The sequence below is a fragment of the Terrapene carolina genome, unplaced genomic scaffold (genome assembly GCF_002925995.2).
Source record: "Terrapene carolina triunguis isolate 2854851 unplaced genomic scaffold, T_m_triunguis-2.0 Scaffold89, whole genome shotgun sequence".
NCBI lineage: Eukaryota > Metazoa > Chordata > Testudines > Emydidae > Terrapene > Terrapene triunguis.
This window is the reverse complement of record NW_020664440.1, coordinates 24,143,588-24,162,548: the sequence shown is the minus strand read 5'-3', so window position 1 is coordinate 24,162,548 and position 18,961 is coordinate 24,143,588. Positions and strand designations below refer to the sequence as shown.

The following is an 18,961-nucleotide window of genomic DNA, read 5'->3' as shown; positions in this document are numbered from 1 at the left end:
CCCCTTAGTCCTCAGAATGCTCCCTATAGTGTCCAGCCCCTGTCACTGGACATCCACTGTAATTACTAGGTTCACTATCCCCAGAGGAGCCAAATACACACAGCTTGACTGATAGAACTCAAAATGAGGTCATGTATAACACCACAACAGTGAAATGTACTTATAGTGAAAAATCAAACTTATGATCAAATATAGAGAGAGATACTGAGTAAGGCTAGTGGGTGGAAACAGAACTAGTAACACTTATTAATCTACTTTATAAAATAGGAAATATAACCATTTTCTCCTAGGGATTCAGTCTTAGCCAGAGCTGCTGGTTTTCAGACAAAAAACAGGATCCAAATTTTCATGAATACACCTCACCCCCTTCAAGGGGTTTCCTCAGCCAATGGATAACTAAATGGCTTTTTGCTTCTCCTTATATTAACCAACACTCATTGTGTTGACCCCAGAGTCAAGATGTCTTGAAATACAAGTGTAGCTCCCATTGTGTTTTGCTTACAATGCCTAAACTACACATGAACCTATGTAGCCATGTGACTATACATCCCTTTGTCTGGCAAAACTGGTTTTTCACCTGTGCTGGTGAGTAACATCTTGAAACAAACTATAGGGACACACTTTTAATATACATAACTTTAAATATAAATCAGTACATACATTTCACAATTATATTAAGGACTAGCATGATCCTGGCTTTCATTTAAGAACTCACATGGTATTCTTTATAGATAAATACTATAACAGCAAAGTGTTAGGTGTAGTGAGTTTGTCAGGCCTGACAGGAACCTTTGCCAGTTGGTATTGAGAGGTCCTTTGGCTAACACATACCAAGACATTCCAATTTGTTCCCAGATGTCAAACATTATTACTAGAAATGAAGATCAAGGACACTTTACATTTCTTAGCACTATAGTTAAGGCAAAAATTATTATATTTAGTAAAAATATATAGCCATTGTGTGCCTTTTAGTTTAACTAGATAAGTTTTTTTATTGCAACAAATACCTAGAGTAGGTGCACAGTCACTAACCTCCAGCCCTCAAGTGGGTTGGGAAATTCCATTGAAATATTTTTTGTTTCTTTAACTAGAAATCTATATTTTGGGCTTGGCAGCAAGTATAGAAAGATCACTGGAGATTTGCAAATTCTAAGGAATTAAGAAGTATTTGGGGTGTGCCTAATGTATGAAGGGGACTGGTAGGGTGGGAAGGTGGTTTATTGTTTTAAACAATGAAACAAAGTTTTCCCTTTTAGAAGAAGAGGGTGTCATGGGGCGGTCCCCTGTGAGTCTCTCTTTTCTTCCATACAGACCACACTCACTCAGGCCACCTTCACCACCACTGTACTTTATTATGATGTTCTATCAGGCCATCACCTCAAGTACTATTTACATATATATGCATCCCATTCAGCTCCCCTCTTACTTCTGGGGAAAAAGAGATCAGCTGTACCTTTCTTTAGGTTCTGCATTCCCCGCCCCTCTTTCCAGGGTTTCCTTCCTCTAGATTTATCTCCTCCCAGCTGCTAGGGTTGCATCTCTCCTCTGATTAGCCCTTCAGCTGTGGCCCTACTTGTTAATGGGTCTTCCACTTAGATCCCAATTGACCTATATTGGTGGGGATTTGAGTGACAGGTTACTGAGTCAGCTCCTGACTCAGAACCTGTCACACACCTCCCCATCTTCTTCCAAATGCTCTCTTTTCTTTTGGGCTGAGCTCTGCCTTTATCACCATTCTCTGATTTTTGTGGGACCTCATCTTTGGGTTTATTCACAGCTCCTCAATAGCTGTCTTCTGTTTTCCACCCACCCACCCCAAAAAAACCCAACTGTGGGTGGGGATTGTCCCCACAGTTCAGTCTCTGCCTGTCAGTAGAATGCTCTTGGCATGAAGACAATCTGACCTTCCCTCTAATTTGTTGCTACTCTACCTCTAATTCTAGGCTCTCTTCACTCTCCATGACACTTTGTTCTGTCCCTGACATCTCATTCTTGCTCTGGTCCATTCCTGGGACTCCCCAGGAAACCCTTGTTTTATCAGCTATATCCCTATGGGTCTCAGTCATCAGCCCCTGTTATACCTCTGTTTTCCTTCCTCCTCTACCAGACTCTCTCCTCTCTTTTTGACCTTCCTGACTTTTCTCTCCCTGTCTGGGTTTTTTTTAATTTCTGACAGCCCCTTTCTTCTAGCTCCTTTTCCACATTCCATAACTGACCCTGTGATCTCCTTGGAGTTTCCTCTCTCTCACTGGGAAGGGTTTCCAGTTCAGACCCAACACAACTGTATGGGGTAAAGCCTCCACCACTCCTACCTTCCATATAAACACTCTCTTGACCTCCAAGAGGAATGTCCCCTTTCCCCATGTATACATTCTAACCTTACTGCCCTCCCTGGTAACATCTACTGGAGTTACATCAAGTCTCTCAGAACAAAAGCACCAACTTGCAGTCCATACACGAACACTCTCTATGGGTCGTGGCCACCGACATTTGGTAACACACCATCCCTCTTCTGGCAGAGTATGAGGGCCCTTTGGACTTCTCTCTCCTTTTCTCAGTCCCTTTTCCTGGCTGAGCATCTACCAACTTCTTTCTCATCTCCTGTCCCAGCAAGAGATGAACTGTCTTTCTGGGTAGGTCAGCCTCTACGAATTTTTCAGTCAGCTTCCCCACGCTGTCCAATGTTGAGGATTGATGCCTGTTCACCCATATACTCCCCACCACAGGAAGACCTTGCAAGAACTATTCTACGATCAGACATCCATCACTTCCTCCACCCCCTGGCTCTCTGGGGGTAACAACCAGCTAGTAGCCCAGTCTTGACAGCCTCTGTGCTTTTCACCATCCTAAATTTCTGTTGGGATCTTTCTGACAACAGAACCATCCTATCTGCGACGGCATGTTCTTCACTTAGGGATGCTTGGGCTTTGTCCATCAGATAAGGAGCCACTTGCAAAGCCCATGATGTCTTATCCCAACCAGAACTTAAAGCCACCCTCTCAAAAGTTTGATGAAAGGCCTCAAGGTCATTTTTTGGAGCCACTTTACAATGTCCAGATCCCTGGGCTCTATTGTTAACCCCGGTCACAGGACTCACCAGATTCTGCAGTATCCCATGCTGTATGACCATCTGTTCCTTGATAAAGTCCTGGAGAACATTCTGTTGGTCTGCCTGCCACACTATCTGGGCCTGCTGCTCTGGTTGGTAGGACTGTTGAAAAAACTGTATGGGACTACTGCAGCTCTGCAGCTCCTTTTACTATTCCATAATCAATTTCAGGATTTCTTCCATTTCCCAGACCATTGACCCTGGCGCTGGCTCCCTCTTTGGCTTCCTGCACAGATGAGGGACACGGGTCCTGGAGAAGCCCCCAAGTATGTTACAGGGTGGTCCCCTGGGAGTCTCTCTTGCCTTAGGTACAGACCCACACACTCCAGCCAACTTCCCCACCACTGTTCTTTATTATAGTGTTCTATCAGGCCACTACCTATAGTACTATTTACATATGTACAAGTCCTAGTCAGCTCCTCTCTTACTAAGGAAAAAGGAAGCAGTACTAAGAACAACCAGGTCTGTCTTCCTTCAAGTTCTGCACCTCCACCCTTTTCAGGGTTTCCTTCCTCTCTATGTATCTGCTCCCAGCTGCTAGGATAGCTTTTCCCTCTAATTAGCCCTTCAGCTGTGACCCTATTTGTTAATTGGTCTTCCACTTAGATCCCAATTAACCTATATTGGTGGGGATCCAAGTGACAGGTTACTGAGTCAGCTCCTAACTCAGAACCCCTGTCAGAGAAGAGAATAAAGAAACCAGATTGAGAATGCCTGTTACACTCAGTAGCACTTAAAATGGTGACTATGATCTGACAAACTATGAACAAGATGCACCTTAGATATTTATATAAAAGCTTCATGTTGTTGTTCATCATTGGGCTATCACAATACAAGATGAACTCTATATATCAAGACAATGTAGTTTCATTTCATTTATATTTTAAGTTTTCTTACATTTTGTTCCCCATGTTTTTAAACATGGACTGAGTTTATCTGATCACTATGTTGGTTCTCCCCTGTGCTGTTTACTCTGAAACATCAGAAGGAATAAAAGAGTATGCCAATATTGTAGCAACCAATGTTTTGAATGAAGTGAGTAGTAATGCATTTATAGACTAAATACTGAAATATAAATCAAAGAAGTCACGTGGCCTGCTTAGAAAAATATAAAAGAGATACTTTTGTTTTTAGATGACTTTGACACCAGAGCATACATCAGAACTGAAACATGTACTGAGCCAGTTGTAGAAAGAAGAACTGTGGACTGTACATCTCCAGATATTTCCATAGAATATAAAGAGAAATTTAACATCAAAAAATGCAAGAAAGAAATGCAGTATCCAGATAAAACTAAAATTTCAGAAAAAGAGAATAATGGCAGTTACACTGATTTATATAACCAATTTGCAAGAAAAGAGAAACAAACAAAACCTATGGAAAAATATGGAAAGAGACCCGACTGGAACATAAACAAACCTGGGAAAAGGTATATTCCAGCATCAGAAAGATACCCTAGACGGCTACAAAAGCAAAGGGAGGAAAAGAAAGTAAGACGACAGATAGAGCTGCTTCAATTGGTAGAAAGAAATACTCCTGGCAAACTCTGCCAAAAGAAAGAAGTCTCTCCAGAAAGGTCTCCTTCACCTCACCAGGAAACTAATACAAAGAGTAAGGGACATGCAGTCACAAAGGTAATGATTTGGTGTTTAACAGCAAAAAATTTTCATGATAACCTTGGCTCACTTAATATCTCATTTGTGTCTGGGCTAGATCATTGGTGCAACTCCAGCACTTAGTTCAGTAACGTGGGTATTCTAGTGACATAATACGTTCAGATTTCACTCACCTGGATTTTGATGTCACCATAACCCTCCTCTGTGTATTTATTCCCTGTTATTTAGTTGTCACTTATTCTTTGTGTAAAGAGGGAATCTGACTGGCAGCAAGATACAAGTCTGTGTATCATTGTACTCTTGGGCCTGGTTTACACGAAAATAGCGTAGCTGAAATCAATGTATCTTAGATCGTCGTAGAATTACTTACTTCGCGTCCTCGCGGCACGGGATCGACGGCCGCGGCTCCCCCGTCAACTTTGCTTCTGCCTCTCGCTGAGCTGGAGTTCAGCAGTTGACGGGAGAGCGATCGGGGATCGATTTATCGTATCTACACTACACACGATAAATTGATCCCCGATAGATCGATTGCTACCCACCGATCCGGTGGGTAGTATAGACGTACCCTTGGAGATTGAAATTATGAAACTGACTTGACCCTCTGTGTCCATCAAAGGCAGGAAAACATACAGGAGAACAATGTTAATTTTCACAAACAACCAAAAAAGCCATTGACTTGTGAGAGAATTTATGACAGCAAAGTACATACTTCATAATTGCACCTTTTCTTCCTTCTCCCATTCCACTAAACACACATAATCAGCAGCCCATGGCTGAAAAAAAATCCTATCTTCCCATACTTTAAAGAAAATACTGCTGATACTGCTCACCTCCGAGCATTGACATTGTGCCTCATTCCTTCCCTTCACACCAGGTCTACCTTCCAGTGAAAAATGTGTCTGTGAGATAAAGTGACCTCTGTAATTCTGTATAGCTAGCCAAGAAGCCATTTATTTGTTTGGCTGAAAATGAATGCTACAAATGCACTACTTCAAAGGCTGTAGGCACAATAAGTAATCTGTGAAATTCCATAGGTATTCATGTATGTGTCTTAAATGAATGTGGAAGATAGAATTGGAAAACTGAAGACAGTTTTTCACTTACGTTAGTCAACGACGATGGCAGTTATTACAACTGAGTTCTGCAGTTGGTTTTCAGGAAAGTTGGCCTTTAAGTGAAAATACAAGATAAATTGAAGTAGGGTATAAATTGCTTGTTCAAAAGTCTAATAAACCATATATAAATTAATATTTTTCATTTATAAGAAAAAACTGTTTTCCCTGGTGTCTGGAAAAAGGGACCTACATTTAATAATAGTGCTCAGCCTGAAGCTTTGGGTAGTATGGATCCAGCCATAAAATGTACTGCATCAGGTCCTATATCCTGGTGGTTCTGATTGTTCCAACCACCTGTAGGTACTTTTCCACCTATATTTTTATATATATAATATAATGTGTGTGTGTGTATTTCCATAATCCTACTTTATACCATGGAGAATTTTTCACTCTTACACCCCTTTCCTCCCTTAGAGATTTCAATTTTGTGTTTCCCTGATAGGATGCCAGCCCTTTTTCTGAGTTGGTGATTAGGTGTTATGTCTCACCTGCTTTGATGCAACAGCGTTATCAGAGATCTCAGCTGCTTCCTTGGCTTCACAAGAGTTGAGGAAGGAATTCTTGCCTAATCACTCTTCCAGGGTACCACTCCTATGGACACCCCACTAGACAAACTGATTCTGAGGCTTGAAATTTTAACCCTTAATTTCTCTAGGAGTAGCAGTTAGTGGTACCTCTAGTGCAGTGGTGGGCAACTAATCTGATTGTGAGCCTTGAAACATTTTGCTGATGTTGACCGTCTGCTGGTACGGCCCCCTGCAGCTCCCAGTGGCCACGGTTTGCCATTCCTGGCCAATGGGAGCTGTGGGAAGCGGCGGCCAGCACGTCCCTGCGGCCCGCTCCTTTCCGCAGATCCCATTGGCCGGGAACGGCAAACCGTGGCCACTGGGAGCTGCGGGGGCGGGGGGTGGCTGTGCCTGCGGATGGACAATGTCAGCAAAATGTCTTGCGGCCCGCAGATTACCCTGATGGGCCGCAGGTTGCCCACCACTGCTCTAGTGGCCAGAACTTGTCCTTCTCTGAGTTAGTGAGGTTCCCCCTAATGGCAAAACTTGGTCAAGGAGTGTCATGATCTCAAGGGTGCCCCCTTGAGTCACAAACAACCTGTACACACCCTGCCTCCAATCATTACTAGCATTACAGACCTTAATGTCCCTGGTTCTTCTTACCTTTTGCATCAACTCTGGAAATCCCAAACTTACTCTGCACATTTAACTTCATGGAGGTGTAAGTTGTCTTCAGAGAATTACATCAGCAATGAATTTGGTCTGCAGTGTTTATAATAGCATCTCTTTGATTAAAGGCTAAGATAAGTATATTTCCCCTGAATTCAGGTCTAACACTACTTTAGGAACTTTAGAAGGAAAAAAACCATTTTGTCTTACAAAATAAAATATATATTATAAAAAATTAGGATTTTTTTTTTACTTCTTTTGATCTTATTCTAGGAGGAACAATCTCAGAAGAGTCATTTGAATGAAGAAAGGTAGGTCTGCATTCTGAATCAGTTATTACAAGGAAATTAAGAATGAGAAATTAGATATGTTTTAGTGCCATTTTTACTTTTTACTAAAGATATACCATTTTTAAATAAAAGTTAATATATATCAAGTAAAAAACATTTTAGAGAGTACTATACTTGGGTAAACTATACTGGACATTTAAATATAAAAGTATGGCAGCTGATCAAATGTGGAGTCTTTCAAAGGTTCTTTGGATTTGCTTTAGATTTGGAATGTTCTGATCTCCCTTAACCCCTTCATAACTGGAATGTCAGATGTCAAAGATACTGTACGTGTAATGAGAGAAAAATACACAAATAATTCCCTCATGGTTGTAGAGAAAAGCTTTAAACATGAACTTGACTGGTTTTCAGTGCTACAAGGCAAATTAAATTAATTTAACATTTATTACTAAAATACTGGATGATTTTTAAGTTAATTGTAATTTGGGGGGGCCTTACTCACAATTTTTGAATGGTTGGGATTGGCAATACAGGAAGTACACATTTTTGTAAACTCTGCTCCTGCTGTCACTGACTAACTTCCCTCATAGACTGCTTTAAGCACCCAAGTGCCAAATGAATCGGATTCCTTATTGAAGGGCCCATTCTTGCAACCTCTCTGTGTAAGGAGAAGATATTGGATCAGATCAAAATAGCCTTTTGATGTGCTTCATTGTGAGTTAAACGCATATATTAGACAGCAGAATCTGTCCCAAAATGAGGGCAAGTTTAGTTATTTAAGAACAGGATCTACTCTTTTCCTTTCTGTCACTTGGGCAGGGAACATGACGTTTTGCAGTATATATGTTTTGCCTAGCACATGTATTTGCATTTGGCTTCATAAAAAAGTGTTTAGAATGCATTTTATCCTTAAAAGAACTAGCACAGATTTAATTAATATGAATTACTTATATAAATTGCACAGAGCTTGTTTTCAGGTACAGAGAGAATGACAAGCAAATGGCTAATTCTAGAAAACAGATATTTCTGTTAAATGTTTAAAATAAAAGTATCAAATACTATAGAAGGAAAACTATAGGATGCCACTCAGTCTAGGAAAGAAGAGCCCACAATTGTCTGCAAGCTAATAGAAATAGAATATTCATGGCCTGATTCTCCGGTCTGGCCAATCCTTCAGACTGCTCTTTGGTCCCAAGTGACCATTTTGGCAGGTGGGAATAACCAGAGCTGTGCGGGTTCTCCCTTTCATCAACCCATGAAGCCTATCCTGGAGTGACAAGAGAAGTAGCACAATGTCATTATGCTGATTCTTTGTCATCTGGGAATTCCTAATTAGCAAGATCCTTGAGTTTCTGGCCACTTTGCGCTAAAAGCGTGAAAAGCCTAAATGTTTATAGTGCACATAAAGCACATAGGGGAGGGAAGACATCATTTTAGATTTTGTTTAAAGATCTATTAAACAATATTTCATTAGTTTTTAGGCGTATTAATAAAATGAAGCATATTGCTTGAAAATTTTGGTCTAACTAAAATTGTTTTGCACAGATCTGAATCACCACCTGTTCCAGCAGTTAAAAACAGATTATACCAAGTACAACAAAGGCAGATAAATACTTCTAATTTCCCAATTCAGAATGGCAATAGCGGAAGAGAGAAAAATATCAACACAGACATGCAACAGAGGAAATCGTCTTCTCCAGTTATTGAAGCTGAACGGCCACCCTCTTCTCATTTTATTCCCTATGTGCGAACAAATGAAATTTATTACCTTGATCCAGATGCACCAATGACTAGACCTTCAACACATGATCCACAATATCGACAGTTTAATGGTACTGAAACATATTGTAAACCGATATTAAGATGGGGGAGGGAGGGGTTATAGTGATTTAGTTTTAAGAGTTGTGTGAATACCTGATGTAAATAGTGCACTGAAGTCTCTGACATTTATCCTTATAAAGGATCCTGATCAGTTGTGGCGCAGTATTATACAGAGAGCCTGTACTTGGTAGGCCACTAATGGATAGTGTTAAAAGAAAATAAAGTTAACAAAGCTAAACATTCGTATGCCCCTTCATGCTTCAGCCACCATTCCGGAAGCCATGATTCCATGCTGATGATGTTCATTAAAAAAAATAGTGTGTCAATTAAATTTGTGACTGAACTCCTTGGAGGAGAATTGTATGTCCCCTGCTCTGTTTTGCCCGCATTCTGCCATATATTTCATGTTATAGCAGTTTCGGATGATGACCAGCACATATTGTTGATTTACGAACACTGTCACTGCAGATTTGACAGAAGGCAAAGAAGGTACCAATATGAGATTTCTAAAAATAGCTACAGCACTCGACCCAACTTTTAAGAATATGAAGTGCCGTCCAAAATCCGAGAGGGATGAGGTCTGGAGCATGCTTTCAGAACTCTTAAAAGAGCAACACTCAGATGCAGAAACTACAGAACCCGAACCACCAAAACAGAAAATCAACCTTCTGCTGGTGGCATCTGACTTAGATGGTGAAAATGAATATGCATTGGTCCACTCTGCTTTGGATCGTTTTGAGCAGAACCCGTCATCAGCATGGATGCATATCCTCTGGAATGGTGATTGAAGCATGAAGGGACATATGAATCTTTAGTGCATCTGGCACATAAATATCTTGCGACGCCGGCTACAACAGTGCCATGCGAATGCCTGTTCTCACTTTCAGGTGACATTATAAACAAGAAGCGGGCAGCTTTATGTCCTGCAAATGTAACCAAACTTGTTTGTCTGAGCGATTGGCTGAAATAGGACTGAGTGGACTTGTAGGCTCTAAAGTTTTACATTGTTTTATTTTGGAATGCAGTTATTTTTTTGTACATAATTCTACATTTGTAAGTTCAACTTTCATGATAAAGAGATTGCACTACAGTATTTATATCAGGTGAATTGAAAATACTATTTCTTTTGTTTTTTACAGTGCAAATATTTGTAATCAAAAATAAATATAAAGTGAGCACTGTACACTTTGTATTCTGTGTTGTAATTGAAATCAATATATTTGAAAATGTAGAAAACATCCAAAAATATTTAAATAAATTGTATTCTTTTATTGTTTAACATTGCGATTAATTTTTTTAATCACTTGACAGCCCTAATGGTAACCAAAATTTACAAGATAGGCAAAGTAAAAAAAAAAAAATGCTTCTTAAGGACTTAGTTTGTTTTAAGGATATTTACTTTGTATATTTTGACATGTAATATTGACAATTTGTGTTTTAATGGTTATGCAGCTTTAACTTTTTTGAATCTCAGCGTCCACTGTCATTAACAATTATTGTCTAACACCTAGTTGTCCGATCTCCCCATAATTTCTTGCAACTGTGAAAAGTTAAATCTATAGAAATAGAAAAAAATGCTTAAAAATAAACATTGATATTTTCCGTTAATTATATAAAAAAAATAAACAAATTCTGCAAAGCCTATATAAAGATTACTTGGAAGAAATTAAAGTAAAATTGAAACAATTACTTAGTATAATTAATTTGATTTATACTTATCTTTAGATTCTTGCCATACACCACGACAGATTTTTAGTTCTGATCATGTGAGAGATCCACTTCTGAATCCTAATGTGGTGAAAAACAGAGACCGACAACAGGCAATCCTCAAAGGACTATCAGAATTACGCCAGGTACAGTATGAGCTAAATCTGTAATGAACATTTTAAAGTTTTGTATTTTCATAATCATTTCCCATCCTTTTAGCCCTATTCTTGATTATATCCCTGTCTTTCATCCTACTTTTTTGCCCTGGTGTTTCTTACATTACTCTCATCTTTAGCCTCTTTCTTTTCCTAGCTTTGAGACAGTTGAGCACCTAAGAAAGTGGGGAGGGGATGATTCAACTCTGGGATAAAAGTGGAATAATTTTTTCACAGCACATCAGGACCCTATCTTAAGGGGATGACATTCCCACAACTGGTGGTTGAGCCTGTCAAGGTGTAGCTATCCACTCACAGCAAAAGACTTAACAGGGCTGGCAATCATATAGCAACTATGAAAAATATTTTACTTTGTTAATCTGAAGTATGAATAGTTATAAAACACCTTCCCTAAATTAGGTTTTATTTTGTCAACATGGAAATCTGTTTTTGGATTCCCAGTCTATCTATAAAAATAAGAAGTGACTTAACAAAATATCATATAACTGAATTTGTTCAAAAGAAAAGCACGTGCACATTTGTATAAGGTACGTAATGTTTGCTTCGTTACCTCTAGTAAATTAATGGTAATGACATACCTCCACAAGATTTAGTGAAAACAATTTGAATGAGATCTGTTTCTTTTTAGTGAAAAGTTTAAAATATTTAAGAGTATGGACACTGCACATAAAACATCAACTGATGCCTCTGAAGGCTACATACTTTTTTGTATGGGGTCAAGATACTATTGAGATGATGTTGCTGTCCATCTAGTTAGTAAAACAGGAGTGATTTAGTGGATAATAGAATGTGGTTCAAAGCAAATATGCTCACTGCAGCTGGATGCAGTGAGTCCTTGTCTGGCTACAGAAAGAAAGACATTTTGGGGTTCTTTAAGGAGCAATCCAAGGAATTGTGAGGAAAGGGGAACTCATCTGAACAGAGACAAGCAGGAAAGGGAAGCAGCAAGACCAGGTATGGGAAACACTTGCACAACAAGTGCCCAAGAGGTGGGGGTATTTATGCATCTCAGTAAGAACACTCTCTCTACTTCAGGCCAGTCTTTCTGCATGGCCAGGCCAATTGAGGTAGTAGACTTGGATGATCAGCACAAATGCTTCATGGTTTTCCTCTGCTAAATGACCTGGTATAGGTGGGTGGGAGTGCAAAGTGCATACTATAACAAAACTCCTAAAATAGCTCACATTTTAATACCCTACAAGTTTGCATATCTTTCACACAGAACTTTTTTGGTGTAAGTGAAAGTATGGAGCTATTCATAGGCATAACAATAATGCCTTTCATTCTGAACATTAAACATCAGTTTGAACTGCTAAACTACAATACTAGAAAACTGGCCTTTGCAAACAGTGTTTGCGTCACTATTTCATTCAGTATCAGGTTCGTTTCAGGCTGCACTCCCATTCTGCCATTAAAAATTAATTCATGAAAGCAGGAACACTTACTAGTGGAACTTCAACTCTCTGACCTGCTTTGCATTATTTTCCTAATGAGAATATGTCCTAATGTAGTGTCATATTGTTTGGTGCAGCAGTGGTCTAACCAAAAGATAAGCAGGTTCTACCAGTAATTTATTGACAGAAGTAATTAATTTGCAGTTTTGACTAGTGCCACTTCTTTCACCAAAGCATTACAGCTATAGAAGCACGACAAATACGTTGGGTAAAGCAGCTAGAGGGAGAAAGTCCGCAAGCATTCCAGCAGAACTATAAACATTTACAATATATTGTAATAATTACTGTGCTTCTAGGGAGACATGCTTCTGCCCCTGCACATTTGGTACACCGGTAGCAGATATACCCCCTTCCCCACACAATGCCCCTGCAAAATATGAGGAAGACAAAGGTGGCAGTCGTCCTTATTGTCCAATTCTGAATGAGCTAGCTGGGATTCCAAAATCGCCAGACCTTAACTGGCATGTACATGTGGGAGATTGTAAATAGAACCTGTCTATGTAGCTGGATCCATTACATTGTCCAATTCCATTTGGCTGGATTTCTCTGAGCTTGTGGAAATGCTTGCCAAAGATCCATCACTTTTGACTATTTCTCTAGCTACACCATATTTGCAAAATGGTGTTCAATTATGGGGACTGAACCCAGCATGTTGCTGAGGATTCCTGCAGTTTGTTCTAGGTGAGCTTAGCAAAGAAGTTCGGTGTTAGTGCTTTACGGTGTTGAGATCAGTGATTTCAGGTTTAGCGTAGGGGGGTGAAATAGGGATGTTTTCCTACCTACAGGAATACAGGAGCAGTGGTATCCTTAGCTGCCACCACTCCTTGGCCTAGGAAAGGCAGGAATAAAAAAAAAAAGTGGGGGGGGGGGGTAAAAAGGAGAATGAGCACAGCCTCCTCCCAGAAAGCAGAGATATCTTCCTCTCCTCTTTCAACTATGATGGAGCAGTGCTCCATTTTCTCCATCACAGGTGTAGCAAGATCTGCCACTCATGTTTCACTCAAACTTAGTCATCAGGGAAAGGTATGGTAGGCAGCAAAACAAAAAACCCCAGTGAGTTCTAGTCACCTCCTTTCCAGTGACTGACTACCTTAGCCCCTATTTGTGAGCAAGATCTCATAAATGTATTGTAGGAAGACTGCAAGTATCTTTCTCTCCCTCTTACTGAGAGGTTGCACAGGGTCATTTCTGGCAGATATAAGAATAGAACTGAGGGACCAGCTATTGTTCTAAGTCTCAATGGTCACAGCATGCAAGGTGCAGCCCTGGTGCAGTTAGTGAGGGGCAAAAGAGCCTTTAGGCCACCTTTCCACTTTCTGAGCTCCTTCCAGGGTCTGTGCAGCCTCCAGTGTAAGTTCTGGCAACCTTGAGGCTACTGTAACACTCTCACTGTTTATTATTAATCCTTTCTAATCTACTTAAATTTTCACAGTAGTGCAAATTTGTGGGTTTTAAGCATTTTTTGAATCACAGTTGTGGGATATTGGGGGAGGGGGTCTAGTACAATTAATGATAGACAGTGAGCATCAAAAAGTTAAAGCTTTCTAACTTAACACACAAATTGTCAAGATTATATGTCAAAACATGCAAAATAAACACCCTTAAATCAAACTAAGTCCTTAAGCAGCATTTTTCTTACTTTGTCTGTAAATGTCAGTTACTACTGATAGAAATATTTTTTTCATCAGTTTGTGTATGTATGGCAAAACCAACATTTTACCAATAAAAATCTAATCTTTCCACGCCTAAATATATGACAGTCTAACATCATACCTATGGGCCTTGCTGCACCTTGGAATTGCCAAGCCCATACAATTTTGCCACTTCAGTTCCTGCCTCCAGCCTACCTCTATGTTAGGGCTTAGGGTGGGGGTGCACAGGAGCAAAAGGCTTCCATAAGGGACCATCTTTTTGTTCAGCACCTAGTCCCGTGGGGTCCTGGTCCACCACTAGGCCCCTTGCCACTACAGTATTACAAATAATAGTATGTTATGTTAGTCATACACTGCCCTACTGTTGGGGAGTAGCTCCAGGGACCACACCAGCCGCAAGTGCAGCTGGAGCAGGATAAAGAAGCTGTAGCAAGGGCTAGAATCTCCACATTTTTAGTGTTACTGCCTCAACTCGTGTTGCTTTACCCAAACCACTCTTCAGAATCAGCGTTTCAACTCTTTAACTATGCTCACTATAGCTACTAGAGCTCACATGCTCCTCCAGCGGCAGGAATAGATCCCAAGAGTCTTGATTTCCAATTCTTCGTTGCCTTGCACATCCACACATGTAAGCGAAGGCTAACATATGTATGAGTGCTTGATTCTCTTCCAAGGAATGATGCACAGAGGAAAAAAACAGCCTATTATTCCTACTAATTATTGGTATAGCTAAAATGTTCTGGGATCCAACTTTACTAAAAACCCATGCTAAAATGTACTTTTTCTGTTGTTTTAAAGCCATAGGAAATTAGATACCAAAAACTGTTAGAACAGCTGCAGTATTTAATTACATAATCATGTACTGTTTGTGCTGCAGGATTCCTACCTCATTCAGTGCCCAGGATAGACTCTGAATGAAGTAGAGTTCAAAGAACAGAGGACATTTCTTTTGTTTGAGGCACTGTTCTGGGAGTCAGAGCTAGGTTCCACTCCTTGTTCTGCCACAGACCTCCTACAGATGGAAGGCAAGACTCTCACGTTCCATGTGCAAAAGAAAACTGAAGTAAAACAGCACCTGCAATCTTAGTGGGGTGTTTTTCCTACTTTGAGTGCTTGACTTACCAAAGTTTTTTTTTTTCATAATTACATATTTTAAACTGGTTAAAAAGCCTTAAACGTATGAATAAGAAATAAAGTAGAAGCTTGCCACTGCTCCTATTTTGTGCAGAAGGAAGAGCATTTACTTTGTACTCATTATTTCAGGGTCTCCTCCAGAAGCAGAAGGAGTTGGAGACTGGTTTAATTCCAACCATAAATCAAGAAGAAAACTTTATTTCTCCATTTTAAAAAAGGTACACACGTATACAAAAACATTCAGCTTTAAAAATGTCAGGCACAGCACTTTATATTTGCTACTGTAATTTACTAACAGCATCTAAATCTTTTTTAACCAAGGTCTTATCTCCTACATGAAATGTGACAGGTTATGTGGTTTCGTGCCCTTTCCTCCTCCCCCCATATGGTTGTTTGAAGATGCTTGAATCTAATATATAATGCATTTGCTGTTTAGAACGGTCTTCTGCTTTGAACATTTCTTAAGATTATGTAGTAGAAAAACAGCAATATAGAAAGTTTTTATTTACAGTTTATTCTGTAATACAGAATACAGTTTGATATTCCAGAAGGAATAGCTTTTTGTATCTATACTAGATACAATAAAATGAAGTGAAGGGATTTCTAAAAATAGAAGAACAGCTATCTTTTTATAGAAGTGTTTACTTAAGATGCATTGAGTATTTTAAAAATGAATACCAGCTTGAAATTACCAAAAAGAACGAGGAGTACTTGTGGCATTTTAGAGACTAACCAATTTATTTGGGCATTAGCTTATGCCCAAATAAACTGGTTAGTCTCTAAGGTGCCACAAGTACTCCTCGTTCTTTTTGCTGATACAGACTAACACAGCTACACTCTGAAGCTTGAAATGAGTTTTTTTGTTGTTTTTTTTTTTTTTTAAAGCAAAGTTTTAGCTATTGGAAGTAGAGAGTGCACGTGCCATTTGTGGCTTAATAACCACATTTTGCCTTTAAATATTTGTCCCTTGGCTGTACTAAAACCTAAACTGACTGCAACAAAAATAAACTAGTTTTCTTATATTACTCTTAGGTGGTAGTGGACTTTAATACTAAATTAAAAAACAAAACACATGGTAATATGCCAGAGTTTGTTTTACCATCCACATAGTATTTTCTGGAACTCTTCTCTATAGTATTCACAAGACTGGGCACAAAGAAAGATGATACGTGTGCTTCAATAATTGAGTTACTACAGAAAAATGTTCGGGGAGGAAGGGGGGGGGAAAGGAGACAAAATCTAGCACAATACGTATAATTGTCTGGCTATGCCAAAAGAATGACAAGAGACATTAGATAGGGGTTTAATCAGGCCGCAACTCTATTAGAAGATGTCTGGGACTAACCCGGCGGATGGATATATATATAAAATATATATAAATAAATAAAAGAGAGAAAGTGCACGTGTGCTTTTACCAGCCCACCACCTTTCCATTTATGTCGCTCCAGCAGATCCACTGCCGGGAACCTCCAATTGCAAGGTGGTGGTGGTGGGGGGGGGCGGGGTGTCTTCTACCAGCTTCCCCCGCACCCTTTTTATCCAGGTCCCTCCAGTAATTCCCTTGCTAGGACCTTACCGACCCCCCCCCCCCCACCCTTGTAGGAGGGTTTAAGGTAGACTATAATGATGCGGGGGTTGGCTCCCTGCTGTACCAATCAGAGGAGTCCCTAACTGCCCCCAGCTCCCTCAATTACCAAGCACCTCTCCTCAATTCCTTTTCCAGGCCATTTATCTGTTCTTTTGTGCCTTAATTTATGGAGTACCTGCACTGAACATCCATTATACACTTAAATAAAGAGTTGCAACATGTGGCCTACGGCCCATCATGCTATGCATGAACAGAGCCCACATGAACCTGCTGCGAGGAAGGCAAAAAAAAACCCAACTGCACCTGGCCAATATGGTGGTAAGGGAAAAATTCCTTCCCAGCCCACCTCAACGGGGCAGCTAGCTTAATGCCCACAGCAGATGTAGCTAATCACCCAGCCTATTTCTGACCTAAATAGGGTGGGGGGGTGCTGCGTAACCTGCTCTGAGTGATGAGTTCAGGGCCAGGGTGACCTTTTTAAACCCCTCATTCCTAGGTGGTGAGTCATTCACCACACTGACTGCTTTTCCAGCAGTTTTACGTCTCTCCTTCTCCCCGCAAGCCAGAAAGCATTGCCCTCTTCTCCCGGCCAGCCTGACCCCCCCCGGCTCAAAGTGCAGGGCAGTGATCATCTGGCTATGCCGAAAGAATGACAGGAGACATTAGATACAGGTTTAATCAGGCCGCAACTTTATTAGATGTCTCGGACTAACCCAGCAGATAAAATGTGCAGTGCAGGTGAACCCCCACAATTAACAGGGGGGGGGCTGATTTTACCAGCCTCCCCTTTCCGTTCATGTCCCTCCAGCAGATCCACTGCCAGGAACCTCCCATTCCAGCCAATTCCAGGGTGGATGGGGTGGTGCTTCCTCCAGCTCTCCCCACCTTTTCATCCAGGTCCCTCCAGCAATTCCCTTGCTGGGATCTTACCAACCCCCACCCCCTGGTAGGAGGGGTTAAGGTGGACTATAATGATAGGGGGTTGGCTCCCTGCCATACCAATCAGAGGAGTCCCTAACTGCCCCCAGCTCGCTCAGTTACCAAGCACCTCTCCTCAATTCCTTTCCCAAGCCATTTATCCATTCTTCTGTGCCTTAATTTATGGAGTACCTGCACTGAACATCCACCACAAGGAGGTGCCAGCCATTAGCTTGGCTGCCTCCTCCCCACAGCCAGCCGGGTTCCCAGACATCTCCCAATACCCTCTTTTACATCAGCCAAAAACATGGCAGCACCTGAGTCTGACAGGTGCACCCCATCCTCCTGAAATAACTCCGGTGCCCCATAGACTATGCCAGGATGTGAAATTACTGCCCCCCCCCCCCAGGGCAACAAGAATTTGGCCACCTCCCTGTTCACATACTTCCTGGTTTTGTCCACCCTGGTGGGATTTATGGCTCCTGACCATTCCCTACATGGAAGCATATTCAACCAGACAATGTTAACCCCCGGAAAAATTCCCAGGATCTGCATCGGGTCCCTCCTAGTTAGAAGCATTAATTCCACCCCTTTAAGTGTTCCCAGATCATTTTCTCCCAGGTGTATCACCAATATATCCAGTGGCTGCTGATGCGCTTGCACAGCATACAACAGCAGTATCAGTTGATCCTATAACATGCCCCTCCGTGCGTGCCAACTGAGTAATGCTTCGCCACCGAATCCTAGCTGGGAGCCCTTGGGCAACCTGGATGCATGCATATGCACCCAAAACACAATACTGTGCCCACAGATCCACACCCTCGTGTGTATAGCCGGTTGTCCTGTATCTGAAATGAGAACACAACTGATTAATGTTGATTTTCCACCTGCGGTCTTACATACGTTCCCTTTGCATTAGACTGCCAGCGCCTGATTGCCTGAATAGGCTCTGCTTCCATATCTATCTGTGCTGCTGCTATAGCCACCTCTGTTCTGAATGAGTGGGAGCTTTTCTTCTATTTTTAGAAGTCATCTTTTTATAGAAGTGTTTTACTTAAAATGCATTAAATGGGTATTTTAAAAATAAATACCAGCTTGAAATTAGTTAGTTTTAGCTACTATAAGTAGTGAGTGCACCTGTCATTTGTGGCTGCTTAATCACATTTTGCCTTTAAAACATTTGTCCCCTGGCTGTACTAAAACTTA

The 18,961-nt window shown here is 40.8% G+C and overlaps 1 protein-coding gene across 2 annotated transcripts in view; it reads left to right on the top strand.

Annotated features, from left to right (window-relative positions):
- The window catches only part of CCDC66 (coiled-coil domain containing 66), a 55,314-nt gene that overhangs the window by 30,070 nt on the left and 6,283 nt on the right, over nt 1-18,961 (top strand). The window contains exons 10-14 of one of the 2 annotated variants that reach the window (XM_029911216.1): nt 4,244-4,743; nt 7,289-7,326; nt 8,851-9,137; nt 10,852-10,979; nt 15,379-15,467. In XM_029911216.1, the coding sequence (XP_029767076.1) occupies nt 4,244-4,743; nt 7,289-7,326; nt 8,851-9,137; nt 10,852-10,979; nt 15,379-15,462 (1,037 nt within the window). In that variant the 3' untranslated portion in view covers nt 15,463-15,467. Of the gene's footprint in view, nt 1-4,243; nt 4,744-7,288; nt 7,327-8,850; nt 9,138-10,851; nt 10,980-15,378; nt 15,727-18,961 lie in introns of those variants that run through there. The other variant, XM_024221069.3, reaches the window with a different exon arrangement.